Below are 17,985 nucleotides of genomic sequence, written 5' to 3'. Positions count from 1 at the left end.
TTAGAATATGAACTTTTGTTGGACACAGTATTTCATAGTAATTATTGTATCCTTTGAGAGACCTGCATGGGAACTCACTCACAGATGGATCAAGTTATCTGTGTAACAGACGATTCTACTCCACAGGGGTGAAATAACTTCAACACTTCTGACCAAAGGTAGATTTTATGGTCTGCTTTTCTTTTAGTTGGAAAATTATAGCTAATTACATTGCTTAGATTGCTCAAATACAAGGATTCTTCAGAGTCTTAACAAAATACAGCAGAAGCCTGTAAACTTTTAAGAAAAAAATACTGCTATCAACATTTACTTTTATATGAATACTGTGGATTTTCTTCCCTTCTTCCCTTTTGTTACTATGCACAACTTCTTATTTTGACTATATTTTATACATATATTTTATATAAATACACACACATGCTTATCTACACATAAAAATAATATACAATTATAATTAATTAGAGATCAGTATTTGTGGGTTCTTAATTCCATTTAGTCTAGCAGCTTCAAAAATCTTGCCAACATACACTGGCTTGCTGGTCTGTGAATACTTGAAAAAGGCAACTAGAATTTCTAGGGACACACAGCCACAAGACTTTGCTGAATATGCAGCATATATAGTACTCCAAAAGACCAGCTAACAGTCGTGTGAAATAGCCTCTGCATCAAAACAAAAAGTACCCAATAGTGTTTCTAGGTAGTTGATTTGTTTTTTGTTTTTTTTTTTATAAATCAGACTTGTTCTACTTATCAGCAGGAAAATAGTCAAAAAGTTAAACATTTGAGGGATTAAAAAGACAACAATTCTCTCTGGAGATGTGGGAAATTGCTTATGAATATTATTTATGGGAATAATCCTAACTATTCAAAGTGGCATCATTTGCTACTACATATACTTACAGGAAACACACTGAAAGATAATTCATGGGAAGACAGTTACGGGTCAATCTCTTCTTACTACATTTAGGCATTAAAACAAACACCCAGGAGAAAGACAACTTCATTTTAGTGTGCCAGCAGAAACTGATTTAACCTCTACTTTCTGCCAAGTTAGAATAGTGCATCAAACCAATGCAGGTGATCATAGTTTTCATTAATATCCCTCTCCATTCAGGTATATCCAAGTATAAATTAAACTGAGGCAGCAACACAGGGTTTGAAATTGCAGGAAGGGCCTGTGAAAGGAGTGATACAGCTGGTGACTCAGCAGGACTTTTTTCCCTGCCTCCTCCGCTGCAAGGGAGGGCAGGAAATTTCAAAAGAATGTGTTCATACCAAACACAGCTATGAGTTATGATTTAAAGCAAAGTCACATGCCCACAGATAATAAGGCCAGCAGAATAAACCTGGCAGTGAACCAGTAACACACACAAAATGAGCTCCTTCGCCACCAGAACCTGGACACTGCAACCCAGCATCCTTCAACACTGTTGGTGCCCATTGTTGAGCTCTCCCATTTAGTCAGGCATGGAGGTTATACCATACCTGTTTGTCATTTAAATACTCCTGTGTTTGACTATAAATAATGTAGATCCCATTTGTGGAACATGATAAATGAACAGGACTCGAAACTTCAGCCCACACAGTAGCTGTGGGTAAATAAGTTGTGTGTAACAACACACCCAGGACAGCCTATTCTTGGCAAAGAAAACTCCTACACTTCCTCTATCACTAACAAAATGCTCTGAAAATAATGATATGTAAGAACAACTGCACAGCATTAGGCCTCCAAAGGCCTGCCTAACCTGATATCACCTCTGATAGTGTGGAAGAGGACAAGAACCAGACATGTACACAGTAGATGCAAACCAGTAACAAATTCTCAGTCACTTATGCATGGCACAGATCTGCTGAGCCAAATGTGGTGCCTTTATGTGCATCAAATAACGATGCATTTTTCTGTGCAACATCTCAGAGATCAGCATCTTAATGTGCAGTTCTGAGTTCACCATTTGACAACTTGCTGAATACCTAAAAAGAATTCAAGGAGACAAAAAACAGGTGACAAACAACCCTTACTTCACATTCACCCCCTTCATGCACCTCTATCACTCACAATTTTAGAGGCTTTCACCATCTCTCTCTTTCTCTTCCCCACTAAAACATCACCCTCTGTGCTTTTTTCAAGTGCTGCTGTATTTTCTGAGGCCAGAGGAAGGGACACAGAACTTCACAGCACTTACCTCACCAGCATACCATGCATACAGGTAAAAGTCTTTGGTTTGCTCTCTACTACTTTCACTACAATTCCTAGTGATTTCTTTCTAACATGCAGACCTGCTCCTAAGAAGGTATTTGCCTGCCATTTCATTGCCCAAGTACCACAGAACCATAAAATCATTTAGGTTGGAAATGGCCTTTAAGATCCCCAAATACAACTGTAAACCCAGCACTGCCAGGTCCACCACTAAACCATGTCCCTAAGCATGTCCACATGTCCCTAGGCACCACTTCTATACATCTTTTAAATACCTTAATGGATGGCAACTTTATACCTTCCCTGGGCATCCTGTTTCAATGCTCGATAACCCTTTCAGTGATGAAAATTTTCCTAATATCCAGTCTAAACCTCCTCAGGCCATGTCTTGACTCACACAACTTAATGGCCAAGCAATTGACTCTCCTATTATAGCTTTAATTATTTTATTTCATTTTTATTATGTTCTTCACCACATCCGCATTTGGCACTGCTTTGGGTATATTAACAGCAGCAGGAAATTTGGCCATCTAACATTTCACTCTTCTCCAGATCATTTGAGTATTTTGGAGAGCACAAGCTCACAAGCCCAAGACAGATACCTCCACCGTGAAAACAAGCAAGCTACTCCTGCTCCCTGCTTTGCCCCTTGGTGGATTGCTCGGCCACAGCAGAGCCAGTCTTCCCACCCCATGGCCACCAAGCTCTTCTGAAAACCTTCGGTGAAGAGTGCTTCAAAGGAGGGCCGGACAAACCAAGCACACTGACTGAACATCCCAACATTGCAGTGGTTCTTATGGTTCTATCAAACTCTACTGAAGCCAGCAACTCACTGCTAACGTGGTCCTAATAACCATGCCTAGTTTTCAGCTATTAATCAAAACCAGATGAATTGTCAATCACCAGCTTCATCTCACAGCCAAAATAATTTGCAGTTTTGCACACAAAAAAAGAAACAACAAGCCTTGGAATCAACACAGAAATTTCTTTCAACTTAAAAGCAAAAGAACTTCACTTTCCCTCCGACATACTTAAAAACAAAACAGTAATTTGGTTAACCACAAGTATTACAGCCTTCCCATGATAAAGCTAGCTTCAAATCACTGGAAAATAGTTACTAAGATGACTTCTGTTGATTTTAAAGTACATAGTGATTTCCATTTTCACTGACTATATTAATTTTGTTGATTCATTTTATATAAATAAAAACAAACCAGTCACTTAAGTAACTGCTCTTCAGTGAACAGTTTTCTGCCTACTGACATGAAAGGAAAACCACGACACAGGAGACCTACCAACTCTGTATTCAGGCTTAAGAGCAGGGGTTTCACACATCTGCATTTTTCCCCAGGGGGTGGGGAGGGGTTAAGTTTTCGTTGATTTGAACAATATTCATTTCATCCAAACAGTTTTCAAGGGGGAAACGCCTGCCTGTTAAAGAGTTTCATTACTACAGGCAGGGCTCAAACTAATTACTTAATGGGAAGGTACGTTAACAGTAACCTTTTCCAGATAGTAACTTAACAAAAGTAAGCTAACAGAGAAGATACTTGGCTTGCTACAACTGTCTGATTTACTGATCTTAATCAAATACCTGGAGTTATCATGTGGTTTTCCTCTAATTATTTAGTTTCAGCACTTACCTTTCTTCTAGCTATTCATCTGCAGTTCAGCAGTCTGTAATAGGTTGCATAGCTCATTTAAGGGTTGAGTTGTCTGTGTTTAACCTCTTCACTGATTAAAGGGAATCAAACGTCCCAAGAACATTTAACAAGCTTGTACATTTTACAAGTAAACTTTCTTCTTCCAAACCACCTTCTGATGCCAAAAATAGGCTTACTGGATGGTCAGATGAAAAGAAGGAATTAATGCTGGTGAGGAACACCACTGCTTTAGGGTGCAGTCCACCTCAAGTATTTCCTCCCATATCCCCACCATCACTGGTTATGAAAAATTCCAGTGACACTGGATTTTGTTCCTTTACTGTCTTAGAAGTCTTACATTACCATTTATACTATTTTCTTTCAAGTTCTTTTGCTAGATGCTTCAGCTCTACAGCTTCTGTACTTCTTTTTCTCATTCCTACCCTTTCTGTACTGATTTCTCTGTGCTGTCATTTCCCCCTTCCCGAATACCTGCTCATTCTCTTCATTTTTTCCTATAGTCTTGAGCTCTCTGCTTTTTCATCCCACTTACCCACACACTTGGAAACAGGAGGCATTGGCAAAGAGCTGCTCTCTCAGACAGGAACACACAACTCCACGTGCACACAAGAACTGTAATTCAGGTTCTCCAGACAAAGTCTGTGTATGGAGATGCAGAGGGAGGAAGGGCCGACACAGGCATCTAAAGTTTCAAACCAGCTTTGAGGTAGGGAGGAAAGAAAAAGATGGTCTTGAAGATATACTTTGTGCATCTTCAAGAGAGCTTCCTCCTCCCTCAGAGAAAGAGAGCGCACTTTTCCCCTTGCCCAGCTTAGTCCCTGATCTCCCTCGCAGGGCTCCTCCCCTCCTCCTCTCTTCCACGGGGAATGTGGAAGCCTGTCCCAGCTGCTGAACTGCTCCATCTACCACTCCTTGTCAGCTGCCTCTCCGCAGCGCATACATCTGATTCCCAGAGCCAGCTCACGCTGTGCGGAGCAGCGAACGGGAGCAGCCGGCAGGCAGCAGTGGAGGGGACTGCTGAGCAGCTGCTTTGCGCACAGGCCCGGGACACTGCCTAGGACAGCTGTTCTGATGATTTACTGAGTGTATTGTAGCATCGTATCATTACGACTGCATTCCAACAATTGTCTCCAAATATTTATGGGCAGACCCACTTGGCATTAATTATTGACTGATTGGAAAAAAAATAAAATCAGTAAACCTTTGATATCTTGACCACTAATTCATCTGGTACCAAAAGCTCTTGAATTCTGACTGACCGAGTCAAAGGCAAACAACGGCAAACGTGAAGATTCCAAAAAGCCTTCCTCAGCTGAAGCTTAACACACTAGCAGGTAGCCAAACCTGTTAAGCTAAGTTTTACCATTTTCAGCTTTTAACTGAAAAATTATGTGGAATCAATACATGGCCACCAAAACCTGGCAGATCAGAGCCTCATTAAAATAAAACTTCAATTCTACCTAACATTTCATTTAAGGCTCAGAAGATTTCATTTCAGACTGATTCACACTGCTGTCTTCTCCTTCCACAAACTGTTTCCCCATAGTTTCTCAGTTGCATTACTTAGTGCTAAAGAAGTTCACACCAGAAATTTTTTTCACATATAAGAATTTCAGCTTTAATTTAAAACCACAGAACATTCCCTCAGGATTTAAAAAAAAAAAGACCTTGGTTTGACTAAAATGAACACATTATAACACACACTTCTTTCTCCAAGTTGCAAATACAAAAATTTAATAGTTTAAATGACAATTCTCACAGGTGTTTTCCATTTTCTCCCCAAAGGAACCAACATGAAAAAAATAGTAGGTATTCAGCTTGTCCTGTTGTATCCCATTTTGGTCTATCCATAACATTATCCTGTAAATATTACTGTAAGGACATTAGAAAGATAGATACCTGAACCTCATTTTACCTTCAGCCTCTGTACACCAAAAAACCCACATAACCAATAACAAAGGAGTTAAGCAGAAGCAACTATTTTGAAACCATAGTTCTTGTGGATCCTGAAAGGCATTTACAGTAATTTAAAACATTTTCTACTAATTGGAAGTAGCTTACCTGAAGGACAGGCACTTTTTGTGGTGTGTTTTGTGGTGACTGGTGAAGCTGTGCCCAAGGCTGATGATGAGGATGCGGGGGTGGTGAAGACTGATGATGTATCCCTGGATGAGGCTGCATGGGAGGACAGGTTGGCATTTGCTGTTGAAAAGACTGCTGTTGACTAGGAAGCTGCTGGCCAGATATTAGTCGCTCTTGTATTGCTTGTGGATCTGCAAGGCCAACACCTGGACAACCATTTGGTCTCATGTGCCCACCCATCTCCCGTGGTGTTGAAGACATACCCATAAATGGACGATTCTGTTGCATGTTTCTGGGGCCCATATTCCTTTGTCCAATTCCCATGGCACCAGGGGGCTGGTGTGACGGCTGAGGATGGGGTATATTTGGGTAACTGCCAACTTCCATTGGTATTCCAGCACTACCAGGTCTAACCTGTGGAGGAGGTGTACCTGCTGGATTACTCATTGCTTTCATAGGTGACATGGGAGGTGGAGAGGCATAAGTTCCCTGAGGCTGTGAAGGGTGCATAGTTTGCGTGTTCATTTGGTTAAGAGAGCCACTAGGGTGGATGGGCTGCTGGTGCATTAGTCCTTGACCACTGTTTGATGGAAATCCGACAGCATTTGGGTATCTTGGTACAGATTGATTCATTGGAGTGTTATTTGTAAGGCCTAAATTCTGATTCATCCCTGTATTATTAACTAATCCCTGATTAAGGTTACTGTAAGGATATCGAGAATACTGCCCTGAGTTGTTTATAGTAGGTGAGGGTACCGTCTGGCTCCGAGAACTAAAATTAAGTGTTTGCGGCCTAACAGCACCCTGCTGGGGAGGATTAGGGGAGAATCTGGGACTGTGGGCTACTGATTCCCCATGGAGAGCAGCGGGGGGATGGTGGTGAAATTGCTGGACTGAGTGTCGCAAAGAAGGTGCCATACTGGGATTCTGCTGGGGCACATGAGACAAGTGGCCAGGTCCTGAGGTGGCAATGAAAGGGTTTCCCTGATTGAGGCCTTCTTGGCCTTGAGAAAACTGGTTCATCCTCTGCTGCTGCGGCTGACCATGCTGCTGCATTGAAAAATCACCACGAGCCATGTAGTTTCCCATCTGCTGCATGTGCTGAGGATGGCCCTGCCCAGGGGGTCCGGAGGGTGCCTGTGGCGGCTGTGTCGGTTGCGGCTGCTGCTGCTGCTGTTGCTGCTGGTATGGTGCTCTTATCTGGTCTGGCACTTGAACTGCCCGTGGTCCCCACATGGAGCCACTGTCTACAAAAGGTTGCCCATGTCTTTCATTCTGCATGCCGGGATAGACTCCCATCTGACCACCAGCACCACTGCTGTGAGGAACCTGAGGAACTGGAGGGTTGTGATACTGCGAATGAGGAGACGCTATACCATTCCCAGGGGCATTGCTTATCATCCTGTTCGGCTGATCCATCAGGTGCATTTTCTGCTGTTCATATTGATTATAGTGATCAAAATGGGTCAACTTGGCTTGATTTTGATTTGCAGGGGGATGATGAAGAGACGACTGTAAAGCGGGAAATCCTTGATCCATGGGCATTTGCTGACCCATAGGATTCACTGTATTTTCAGGATATCCACATTCTCCAAGACCTTCCAACCCTTCACTGAAAATATTCCCATCTTCTCCAAACAGACTCATCATTCCTGGATCTGCCATCTTTTCTCAGCACCCAGCTCCTTGGAGCTACAACCAGAACGTTAGTCTGTGCTTCACCTCGGTGAGGTGTTTTGTCCTCAAAGCCTTTAATCCTCAACTAATCTCCTTCATGTCATTCCATATTTCCTTAATTCTTTTGGACCACGCAGTGTCAGGCAAAGTCTGGTTACTGCTCCTAGAAAAAGCAGGGGAAGGGGGAGAAAAGAGAAGAAGATATTGAAATAAATAACATCAGGTAACATAAAGAAAACATACTTGACTGTTTTTTAGACACTAGCTAGTTTCAGCCCCCTGAAATACATCTTAAAAATCTATTTCACATTATAAAGGATTCATTAGCTTTATCCAAAGCTTTATTATGATAGAGAGTTAGGAAGCAAGCAAAACACTAGCCTTAACCTTAAATTAATCCATTCACTACACTTCCTAGTGCTCCTTTCTTGGGTGGAACAGAACAAAAGAACACAACACGCAGCAGCAGCAGCTGCCACAGCAGGTAGGCAGATGTATGAATATAGCTGAGCAGCCCATCTGCTGAACTAAAGCCCTGAAAACGCTCTAGTTACCAACAGCATGTCCTTAACCTTATTCCCTTGAGCTGCGTAATCAGATGAGCAAGCAGAAGCACCAGGTCCTATGATGAGCTAAAGTTAGTTATACGCACAACAGATTTTTCAAATGCATACAGACATGACCCACTAAAAACAGACCAAACTCCAAGACTTAGCCTTTAGGAAGGAATTTTTTTTTTTTTTTAACACACACAGTTTATCTTAATTTAATGATTTGTAAACTAAAAGACATAATGCTTCTTCCCATTCAGCAAAACTATGTCCTCAATTTGTGTAAGAAAATTAAATTCAAAAGCTTCATCCCATGATAGGGTAGATTTCTCAATCCTTATCCTAATTTCCTTTACGATGGTAACAGGGAACAGTATCATTGGAGATCATTACTCATCTTCAGGTAATCATGCTACTACTGCAACTACAGCACTTTCGAAGATCATGCTGAAGTTTTGTTCTCTCCAGAATTGTAACCTTGAATACTCACTCAAGAGAATTAGTAATGGCAAAAGAACAGGTACAAAAGCAGTTAACAAAAAACAGGTACACATTTGGACTTCAGGAATAAAAAGCAAAAAGCAACAACACAGTAGCAGAGCAGATTCAGAAAAGTTCTCATTCAGGTTTTCCACAGGGAAGATTGGTCTATTCCAAAATGTGTCCCACATCCTCTGCCCACAAGAACTTCAAAGATTTGTTTGGATCCGCTTTTTATGAACAAAGCTAGTCTACTGCTGTCTTTTTTTCTTAAAACCAGAATTTTAAACACTATGCAAAATAAACTTTAAGACAATAGTCGAGGGCGCCCATACACTTAGCAAGTAAAACTATTTTTGTATCTTGATTGTAATTTAGTGACAACTGTACTTGCAGATACCAACTTGCCCTTAATCAGCAACCAAAGTAAAGATTTACAAGTTTATGCTTTCACATCTTGCATTCTGTTGTGGAGAAGGGATGCTTTCAGTCACTTTGGACGCAAAATGCCAGGCCGGACTGTTTGACTGAAGGTGATTTGTCCCAGACAAGTTTTAGGGAGAAAATACCAGCACATTTATTACCCTTCTTGTAGCCACTGTCAAGAGGACCTTCTACAGTGTGAAGCAGAGGGCAAGAGGAAAGGCACAAGCATTTATCACTCCTCTTAAAATAGCATTTGAATGTCACCTTTAAAACCACACTCTTAAATCTCTTTAGTGCTTGGCTGGGATATTAACACTTCCTAAATCACTTGGAGGTAAACTCCTATGAGCCATCTTCATATCTCTAATATCTATTTGGTTTTATTTCATTTCCATTATTAGGCAGAAGCCATCTGTAATATTTACCACCTCATTCACTTTATTAGAGCACACCATAAGGAAGTTTCAACAAGGTGAGAAGAAACCTCCTCCACCAAAAGAAGCTTTTGCTATTAGACTGCTCCAGAGCAGACCGCAGTCTCGGTGAAGATCCCTGATTGCTCAAGGACTTCTGGCACTGTGACTACTGATGCACACTGCCACAGGGAGCTGTTAAAGCTGGACATCAGTGTGCACTGAGAGTCTCCATCCAACAGAACAGTCTCTTTGCCTGGAAATACTAAAAAGCAGAGCACACAGATACTGCTACCCCCCAGCCTCTGATGTAATCTGGGCAATATCAAACTGGAGCCGAGTAGAGGATCTCACCCATCAGCTAGAAACAGCCGCACAGTTACGAACATGCAAGAATTTCCACTCATTTTATTACATAAATCATGCCTGCTAAAAGAACCATTTTTTAACACAAGCAGGCTCTACTCATCTGAAGCACTAATGAAACTTTACAACAAGCTAACAGAGCATCTCCAGAAACAATGCTACAAGCATCAAGCACACATTTGAATCTGTTTTGTTTACTGGTTTTCAGCTGACAAGCTTCCAATAAAACTCAGGCCAGTCAGCCACTGATAACAGTCAACATCAACTCACAGGATCTGCTACTACACCCAGAAAACCAAATTAAAACAGGGTAAGGGTTTTGTTTTACTAAACACATGTTATTTCTGTTTAGCTCACACCATCCCAATTTGCAGGTTTGGGCTAAGTACTGTCCCTTACAATGCAGGAGATGTGCTAGGGAACCTAGGACTCGCCTGGCTGCCTGAGCACACACTCTTTCAAAAGAAAAGTAACCTTTAAGTTTATGATGCAGCTGTAAACAAACAAATCCATCATCTAAATTAAGAGCGAAAACGGTGTTTGCCATTACGTGATTTTAGATCTGCATTTTTATCTGAGGCATGAATCAACTTCATGTATGAGCTCTGGATGCTAAAGTTACTACCTTTGAAACACAGTGTAAGATCGTGGTTAAGAAGATGCCTCAAATGTTAGGAGTATTTATTCAGATTTAAGTCTAGCCTCAAATTTAATGACCACAGCCCTTTACAGTCAGTTTTGCTCTCGCCAAACCTTATTCTACTTTCCCCAATAAAAGTCACACCTCTGATGTGATATATGACTAACAGCAGCTGTTGAAGCTTGAAAGACAGTAGCAGCTACAGCCTGATCAAAATAAATTAACCAATGTTTTGATAAGGAAACAGTCAATACTGGAATTACCTAATAACTTCTCAACCTTCTACTCTAACAGGGTAGACGTCTTCTAGATAGTTAAGCAACTCACGAGAGTCACAGCCTTAAGTTGCAACCATGTCTGCTTCTTTCAAAACCAAAGAAAGCCAACACACAAATAAAGGTATAACCTGCATCAAGCAATAATTCTAGTTAAAATACTCATTCAGCACCACTGTCCACTTCCCCATGAATGCAGACATACTAACAGCAATATTAACCATGATAAACTCAGCTTACAGTCCTTTTTAAAATTAAATAGTTTAAAAATAAGGCAGGGTGCATCTTCTCTACATTCCTGCAACTTAAAACCAACATACACAGAAGCAGTGACCGTTTCTTGGGTACAAAGGGAAAAGTATCTGAACCCTTAGAAAGGTGGATAGCTGTAAAAAAGTATGAATGTATGAAAAGACAGTGAATTTTTTTTATTGCCATCTTAAACTATACAGGTTCTGCTATAAAATTCTATCACTTTTCTGTTCCTGAACATGAAAGATTGCACCAAGAAGACTGACCTAAAGAGTCAATGAATATATTTCGTTAAGGCTGCCTAGACAGCCTGTTTCTGTTCAAAGCAGTGGTGTGATCCCAACCACCAGGACACAGTCAATTGCTTAACAACCCTGTTGTTTCAATAGACAAAGCTTACATTTACTCCAGTTTGCAACATTCCAGTCTTAAACAGCTAGATCTCAAATTTAAGTAGTAGTTAACCATTGCCCAGCTTAATATTCCAAAGCTGCCTGCACTCAGTAGTCTTCAGCAGCTTCCCACTTTTATGAGTTGAACTAAACTGACTGCTGCATACACATAACTTATCTAGGGCTGCAAACACTAAAAACCTGAACTTCATTAGTTTTGCTCCCAAAGCAGCAGATCCAGGCAGTCAAAGACCAGGAAGCAGCAAGAGCAGCACACAGATGCCCATGCCCTCCACACCATCCTCACATTCTGCCGTTCAGAAGAACATTTTGTAAATCAACAGGTTCCTCGATTCAGCTATCAACCCTTCTACAGAAGAAATACAGCAGCATTTGGCTGTGCAGCAAGTAAACTGAATAAACAGAAGGTGAGAAGGCAACTAATACTGACTGCTCCAAGCTTGAAATGACATGTGTCATGCAGAGTTATATTTTTACAGCTATTAGTTGATACCTCAGACAAAACTCTGAAGTACTTGACAGACACAAACAAACCAGCTACTCACATAATGGAAGTATGCCCTTACATACAATGCAATAAACACCATAAACACCATGCTGTTTTGAAGAACTAGGCTAAAAAGACCTCTCGTGCTAAAAAACAACACCATGCCAGAGGTCATTTTGAGACCAGAGCCTCAAAATGTAGGATTAAACACTAGGCTACTAAATCTGCATTTAAACATTGCACATTTAAACTGCTTTTCAAAACTGCTAAGCTCCTGCTGGCTGTTAGGGGTAGTAATTTAAGCATTTGCCACATGGAAGGACATGACATAAACGACAGCGATGAAAGTCACATTCTTATTTTACTCACAAAGCTGAAGGAAAATATTCACCAAAAACTTCATAAACACATGTAACACCATGACAAAACAGAAAAAGTCAGGACAAGTCATTCAAATTGGGCAAGATGGCTGGTGAGGCTTCTACATTTCACCTCATTCACCTACTGAGTGCACAGCACTGCTGATGCCAGGACAGTTATGCAAGTGCCTGACCGTGTCCGTGGGAAGCATGCCTTGTCTCCTACGTGCTTAATGCTTACTTTCATTGCTGTCACAGACAACACTCATGGTACGTTCCTCCTGCATATAGATTAGCCAAAATATAAGACCAGACCTGTTAAGTGATTGCAACACCATTTCTGACTGCAGCTTCCAAAGAGACTTGGTTTCCTGAATGCCTGAAGACCTTTTTTTTTTTTAATTCACTTAGAATGCTTTCCTACTATACACTTCACACAGCACAGCTGTGTTAAAAATTAAGTCCGTATAGTTCAGACATCAAAGGATGGCAGGAATCTTGTTCCCCCTCATCCCGGGAAAGGGAGACAAGACTTGCAAAGATGAAAAGAATGACCTGATGCACTTCAGGAATATTCTGCCTCAGTAGAAGCATCAGCAAATATGCTTTAAGCTTTTCTGAAAAGTTTAGTTTCACATTTATCTAGGTAAAATTCAGTTAGTTCTTCACAGAAATACATCCTTACAAGAATTTGCAATAGCAACTTTAAGGCTGGCAATGTCTCTTGTTAAATTAAGAAAGTGGTGGGGGGAACACGCAGAGGAAACCTCAGGTGCCTTTCCTCAAAGGTCACAGGTTTTGCCAATGTGTAGTCAGCTAAAATGCCATGAATGATATTCAGTAATATTTTTTTGCCAGGTAATCCATGAAATCCTACATTTCTCATAAAATCGTTCAGAAAAAGCCAGATTGGATTTTATTTTCTTAATGTATGATGTATGTTGGCAAAAAACAGGCTTTCACTGAGGCAACTGAGGGCACAACAGCCTTCGAATATTTGGCAGCTTGCTGCTGTCAAGCAGCTGATGCAGGAATGACCAGCCCAGAGTTCAGCCTGTGCCACACATTTGGAAACAATATCCTACATCATTCAAGTTCACAGGAGCTCTGATACGAGACCACAATAGCGTCACTTGGGAGGACTCTGATGCAAACCCACTGAGCCTCTCTGTTACATCATATGAAAGCACTCTCCATACCAGTTGGGCTGCAAACTCTTTGCCCTAACATGGGAGCATTGCTAATTTTAAGTCAGCACCTATAATATTACAGAAGAAGCCTCAACATGTCTTTTCTTTCCTGATCAGAAGAAAAAGAGGAAAGTTTAGAGCCATTTATTAGAAGTATGTATTTGGAGGCCTTTAATGAGGTAACCAGAAGAATTAAAAAAAAAAAAAAAGAAGAGAGAAACGTTTTTTGCATTTAAGTACATTACAAACATGAGGTGAGAGAAGAGCAGACAAGCCTAATCCAGAAATATTTCAATTTTAGTGTTACGTAACCTGGAATTTTAAGAGGCCTTTTTTCATTGCATGACCACCCTCTCTTCCAACATAAGTTTAAAACACACATGTGAGGTGGTTTATCTAAAAATAGTCCTAGATAAGTAAGAGAAACAATTGCGGTCACAAAAATATTTCAGGAATACTCTTCAAAACATTTGACAGAGGTGTTAACCTCGCGAATAACTCCATAAAGGAGAGCAGTAACATGCTCAATGTGGCCCCATAATGAGGTTTGACCATGACAAGGCAGCAGTATAGCCAATACAAAAAAAAATACGAAAAATTGCATCGGCTACATAGCTGCCTTATTTTGGTGGGCTGGAGACATTCGGCTGAGCACTCGCCGCCCGGCGGCTGTGCGATGGCCAGGCGAGCACAAAGCCCTGGCAGGGCCAGCGGGGAGGTGGTGTCAGGGAGAAGACTTATATTGTCGCCATCAGTCACCCAGAAATCTCCCCGCAATTACATTCCCTTCTCAAGCTGACACTAAACCGGCCCGGGGATTCAAGAGGTGGGGTAAGCGGCGACCCTGCTGGGGCGCTGAAAAAACACCCCGTGCAACCGATGGCTCCGGGCTTTTTGTGCACCTACTGCAGTTGTCACTGATTAACCAACTGATCTGGCAATTTCCTACATTCTTTTGCATTTAAAAAGGATCTGAGAGGCCCGAGAGTCATCCCCTTGCATATTCCCGGGGGAGTGGGAGGCTGCGCCCCGTCCTGCCGGGCTAAGGCGCGGAGGGGCCCCGCCACCCTCCTGCCCTCCTCCCCCAGCCCGGGCCTGCAGCTGAAAATAATTTATCTGCTCGCTCCGCCGGGCTCCCGGCATATGCGATTGGGAGGGAAACGTATCCATCATGGATAAACTTGAGCACAAAGACAGGCTGAGTGTCACAGGATACAAAAGGGCAGAGGTCGCCGCGGCGAGCGGGAGGGTTTGCGCAGGGCAGGGCAGGGCGGCATGGCCGCCGTACGGCAGCGCCGGGCCAGGCCTGCCCGGCCGGGCACAGCCCCCGGAGTAAACAAAGCCCGAGTCACAAAAACCGGAAAAAAACCCGCTGTAAACAACAAAATAACCGGAGGGGTGACGAAGCTCTGAGTAACACGGGGCCTTTCCTCCGCTCCTTTCGTCGAAAGCAGCTCATGGTGTTTACACTCAGAAAGTTGGGAACTGTAAAAATTCATGAGGTGGAGACTCAAATGTTTCCCAGAGTTTCTGAACATGTGATTTTCACCGAAATGTATTTTTTTAATCACGGGCAGGTTTTAAGACTTAATCGTATCCCAAAAGGCTATTTCCAGCTATAGAATTATGAGCACTTTAAAGTAGCCAGACCCTATATTTTACTTTACCTGTTACAAGGCCAATACAATCATGTTTCATTCATAGTTTATGAAGTCTGAAAAACCACTTGATGAAATTACAGTCTACCGATACCACACATGGTATATTTGTCCACGTATATTCTATAATCATTTCAATTTATGACTTGTACTTAAGAGTCATTTTCCTGTACATGTGTTCTTCATAAATACTGGTAGATCGCAGTCTGCGCTTGTACAGGAACCACATATCCACACTCATTTCTGTTAAGATAAATACACCCTATGCACCCAAAGTCAAAAGCCAGTTTTCACATGACTAAAGAGAACACACTTCAGGAGCGTGGAATAAAATGGTAGTTCTCCCTTACATTCTTTACATGGTGCAAAATGAATCATCCTACATCTGAACTTAAGCTCTCACTCAGCTTCCAGTATTGATGATCCTTTTTGCCTCATACACTTCAGCATACTGTCTTGACCCTTTCAGCAAAGAAAAAAATTATTACATATTACACCGGGAAAGGATTGCAAATTATCTTTTTTAGAAAAAGATAACATCAGCATTTCCTAATGTATTTTAAATGAAATCACATGGAAAATGGCTTGGGTTGGAAGAGACCTTAGAAATCATCCCAAGACCCAAACACTGGATTTTACAAATTTAAAATTTTCTTTTTTTTTTTTTTACAGATTTTAACTTTGTTACAAAAAGGACCTGTAGCATCAAACTAATTATGTATTTTATACATATACTGTTCAAAAGAAGTGTTAAAGTATTTCACTAACTTAAAATTGGCCACAAAGAAAAGGTGTTGGTGAGGGAGGCTGTGAAGACAGACAGTACACTGCAGGACAGAATGCAGTACATGGAGTAAATAGATTTCAGAAACCTTCATTTAGTGCCTGGACCATCAAGTGGGTCCAGTAATGTCCCACAGAATACAGGGGACAGCTGAGATACAGGACAGATATCCAAATGATTTTCTACAACTACTGTTAATTGGACTTCTTAAATTTGAGGGGTTTGTTTGTTTTAACTTATGCACCTTGAACATTCTATTGTTTTTTTGAAGAAGGATATGGCAAAAAAAAGGGGTTTCTTCTCGGTCAGTGCTATGGAAGCAGGCTCTTGCACATACAAATGAAGTCTGATTTTTTGTGGTTTTGCTTTTTTTTTTAACGTAATGCCTGGCTCACGGTGATCATCAGTACTTACTGAAATCACAACATAAACAGCTATACCAAGCTGTTCTCCCCAGTGGACAATGCCAATGGAAAAATGTGTGTCTCAACAGCTGTCTTAACAGCTTCTAATGTATAAGACTAAGATACTTAAGAGTAAGCAAACTGCCAAGCTCAAGTTCACTCAGACATGGAAAAAGGGTGCCTAGATAGCATAAACAATAGTGCCAGAAATTAAAAATTTGCACTGGGGACTGTCAGATGAGTGCAACTCTTGTCAGTCCTCATGTGCAGTGTGGCCCTTCTGTCCAAGCAGGCCTGAGCTCAGTGTTTTTCCTCTATAAAAGCAGGTTCAAAGGGAAGAAAACCAAATTTTCTTGTGTGAAACTTTAATGGGGCATCAGTTTTTTCTTCACACAGAAGAAGGCATGTTGCTTAATCGATTTGCAGTTCTAAAATTACTCCAGGATGGAGTTGTTCAAATGAACAAAAATAGTCTTCCAGGGGAAATTGTGTCATGTAAAATTCTAGAACTGTGCAATTTCACTCCCTTCTCATCAAGATTTTGAAGAACTTGGAAGTAACTATCTTTGACATGCAAACTGCTGACCCAGAATGCAGAGCCACAATCGTTGAAACTACTGCAGCCAGCAGGAGCAGCTGACATTCATCTACCACAATAGTTTACACCCAACAGGAAAGTTCTTGAGCTACCTGCAATTCCTCACAACCTCTGCAGTTAAATGATGAAGATACAAGAGCAGTGCTGCATTCACAAATTAGATGTGAAAGGGAATTTTTACTCATCTAGAACTGAACTTGCAAACCAGTTCCACTTCACGGTACGCTCCACCTTCTCTCAAAAAGCAGGGCTAAACTTAATTTTATAATAGAAAGCACTATCTTCACTGTTCCTAATGATTCACAGTCTATTTAAATTTACCTGTTAAGCTTATCAATCTTACTGTAGCATCTACAGAGAATTAGAAGTTTCCAAGTCCTTTTAAGTTAAAATAAACTTATAAAAACCCTGAAACCCTGAAGCCCCCCAAAACCCAAACAAACGAACCCAAACCAAAACTTTCCACATTGCCCTCCCTCAACAAGCCCAAAAATTAATTTCTACTCACAAAAAAACTGTGAGGTTAAAATCTAGCACAGGGTGTCAGGGAGTTTTTGTGTGTTTTGTGTTATTTTGTGTGGGGTTTTTTTGTTGCCGCTTTTGTTCTGTTTTTTTAAGTAGGAAAAGCAAGAAAATTAAAGGAGTGAGCAGGCTGCCTAAAAGATTAGAGTACTATTTTACAAGCATAAGAAATAGGAAGGCTTATTTTGGTAATTTTGGAAGAGTTTGATTGCAAACTTTGCTGGACTAGCAATTTCTTCCTTTTGTGTTTGTAAATACCTGAAAAAATAAAAGTATGACCAATAAAATGGCTCATTAAAAAAACTCAAGCAAACCGAGTAGCAAGGATCCCAGAACAAGAGAACTGAGGACTCTTAATCAACTACTATATGAAGACTGCTACCATGCAGATTTGTGTAAGCAGCCGAGTTTAGAGCGAGCTCACCTACTATTCAGAGTCCAGTTCTCAGAACAAGATCTACAATGGCTAGTGAATTACTTATGCAACAGTGCAATGCAGAAACACTACTAGGAAAATCTTTTTTCCACCAAGAGTCAAAAACCTGCT

General features: G+C 41.1%; 1 protein-coding gene across 7 annotated transcripts in view; it reads right to left on the bottom strand.

Annotated features, from left to right (window-relative positions):
• Positions 1 to 17,985, bottom strand: part of CHD7 (chromodomain helicase DNA binding protein 7) — a 144,707-nt gene that overhangs the window by 82,530 nt on the left and 44,192 nt on the right. For all 7 annotated transcript variants that reach the window (XM_082289322.1, XM_082289319.1, XM_082289320.1 and 4 more), the window contains one exon: positions 5,923 to 7,783. In XM_082289322.1, coding sequence (XP_082145448.1) covers positions 5,923 to 7,608 — 1,686 coding nt within the window. In that variant the 5' untranslated portion in view covers positions 7,609 to 7,783. The remainder of the gene's footprint in view (positions 1 to 5,922; positions 7,784 to 17,985) is intronic.

This window comes from Coloeus monedula (assembly GCF_965178545.1).
Source record: "Coloeus monedula genome assembly, chromosome: 1".
NCBI classification, from domain to species: domain Eukaryota; kingdom Metazoa; phylum Chordata; class Aves; order Passeriformes; family Corvidae; genus Coloeus; species Coloeus monedula.
Note: the sequence above shows the minus strand (reverse complement) of the source record. Positions and strands in the feature narration are given on the sequence as shown.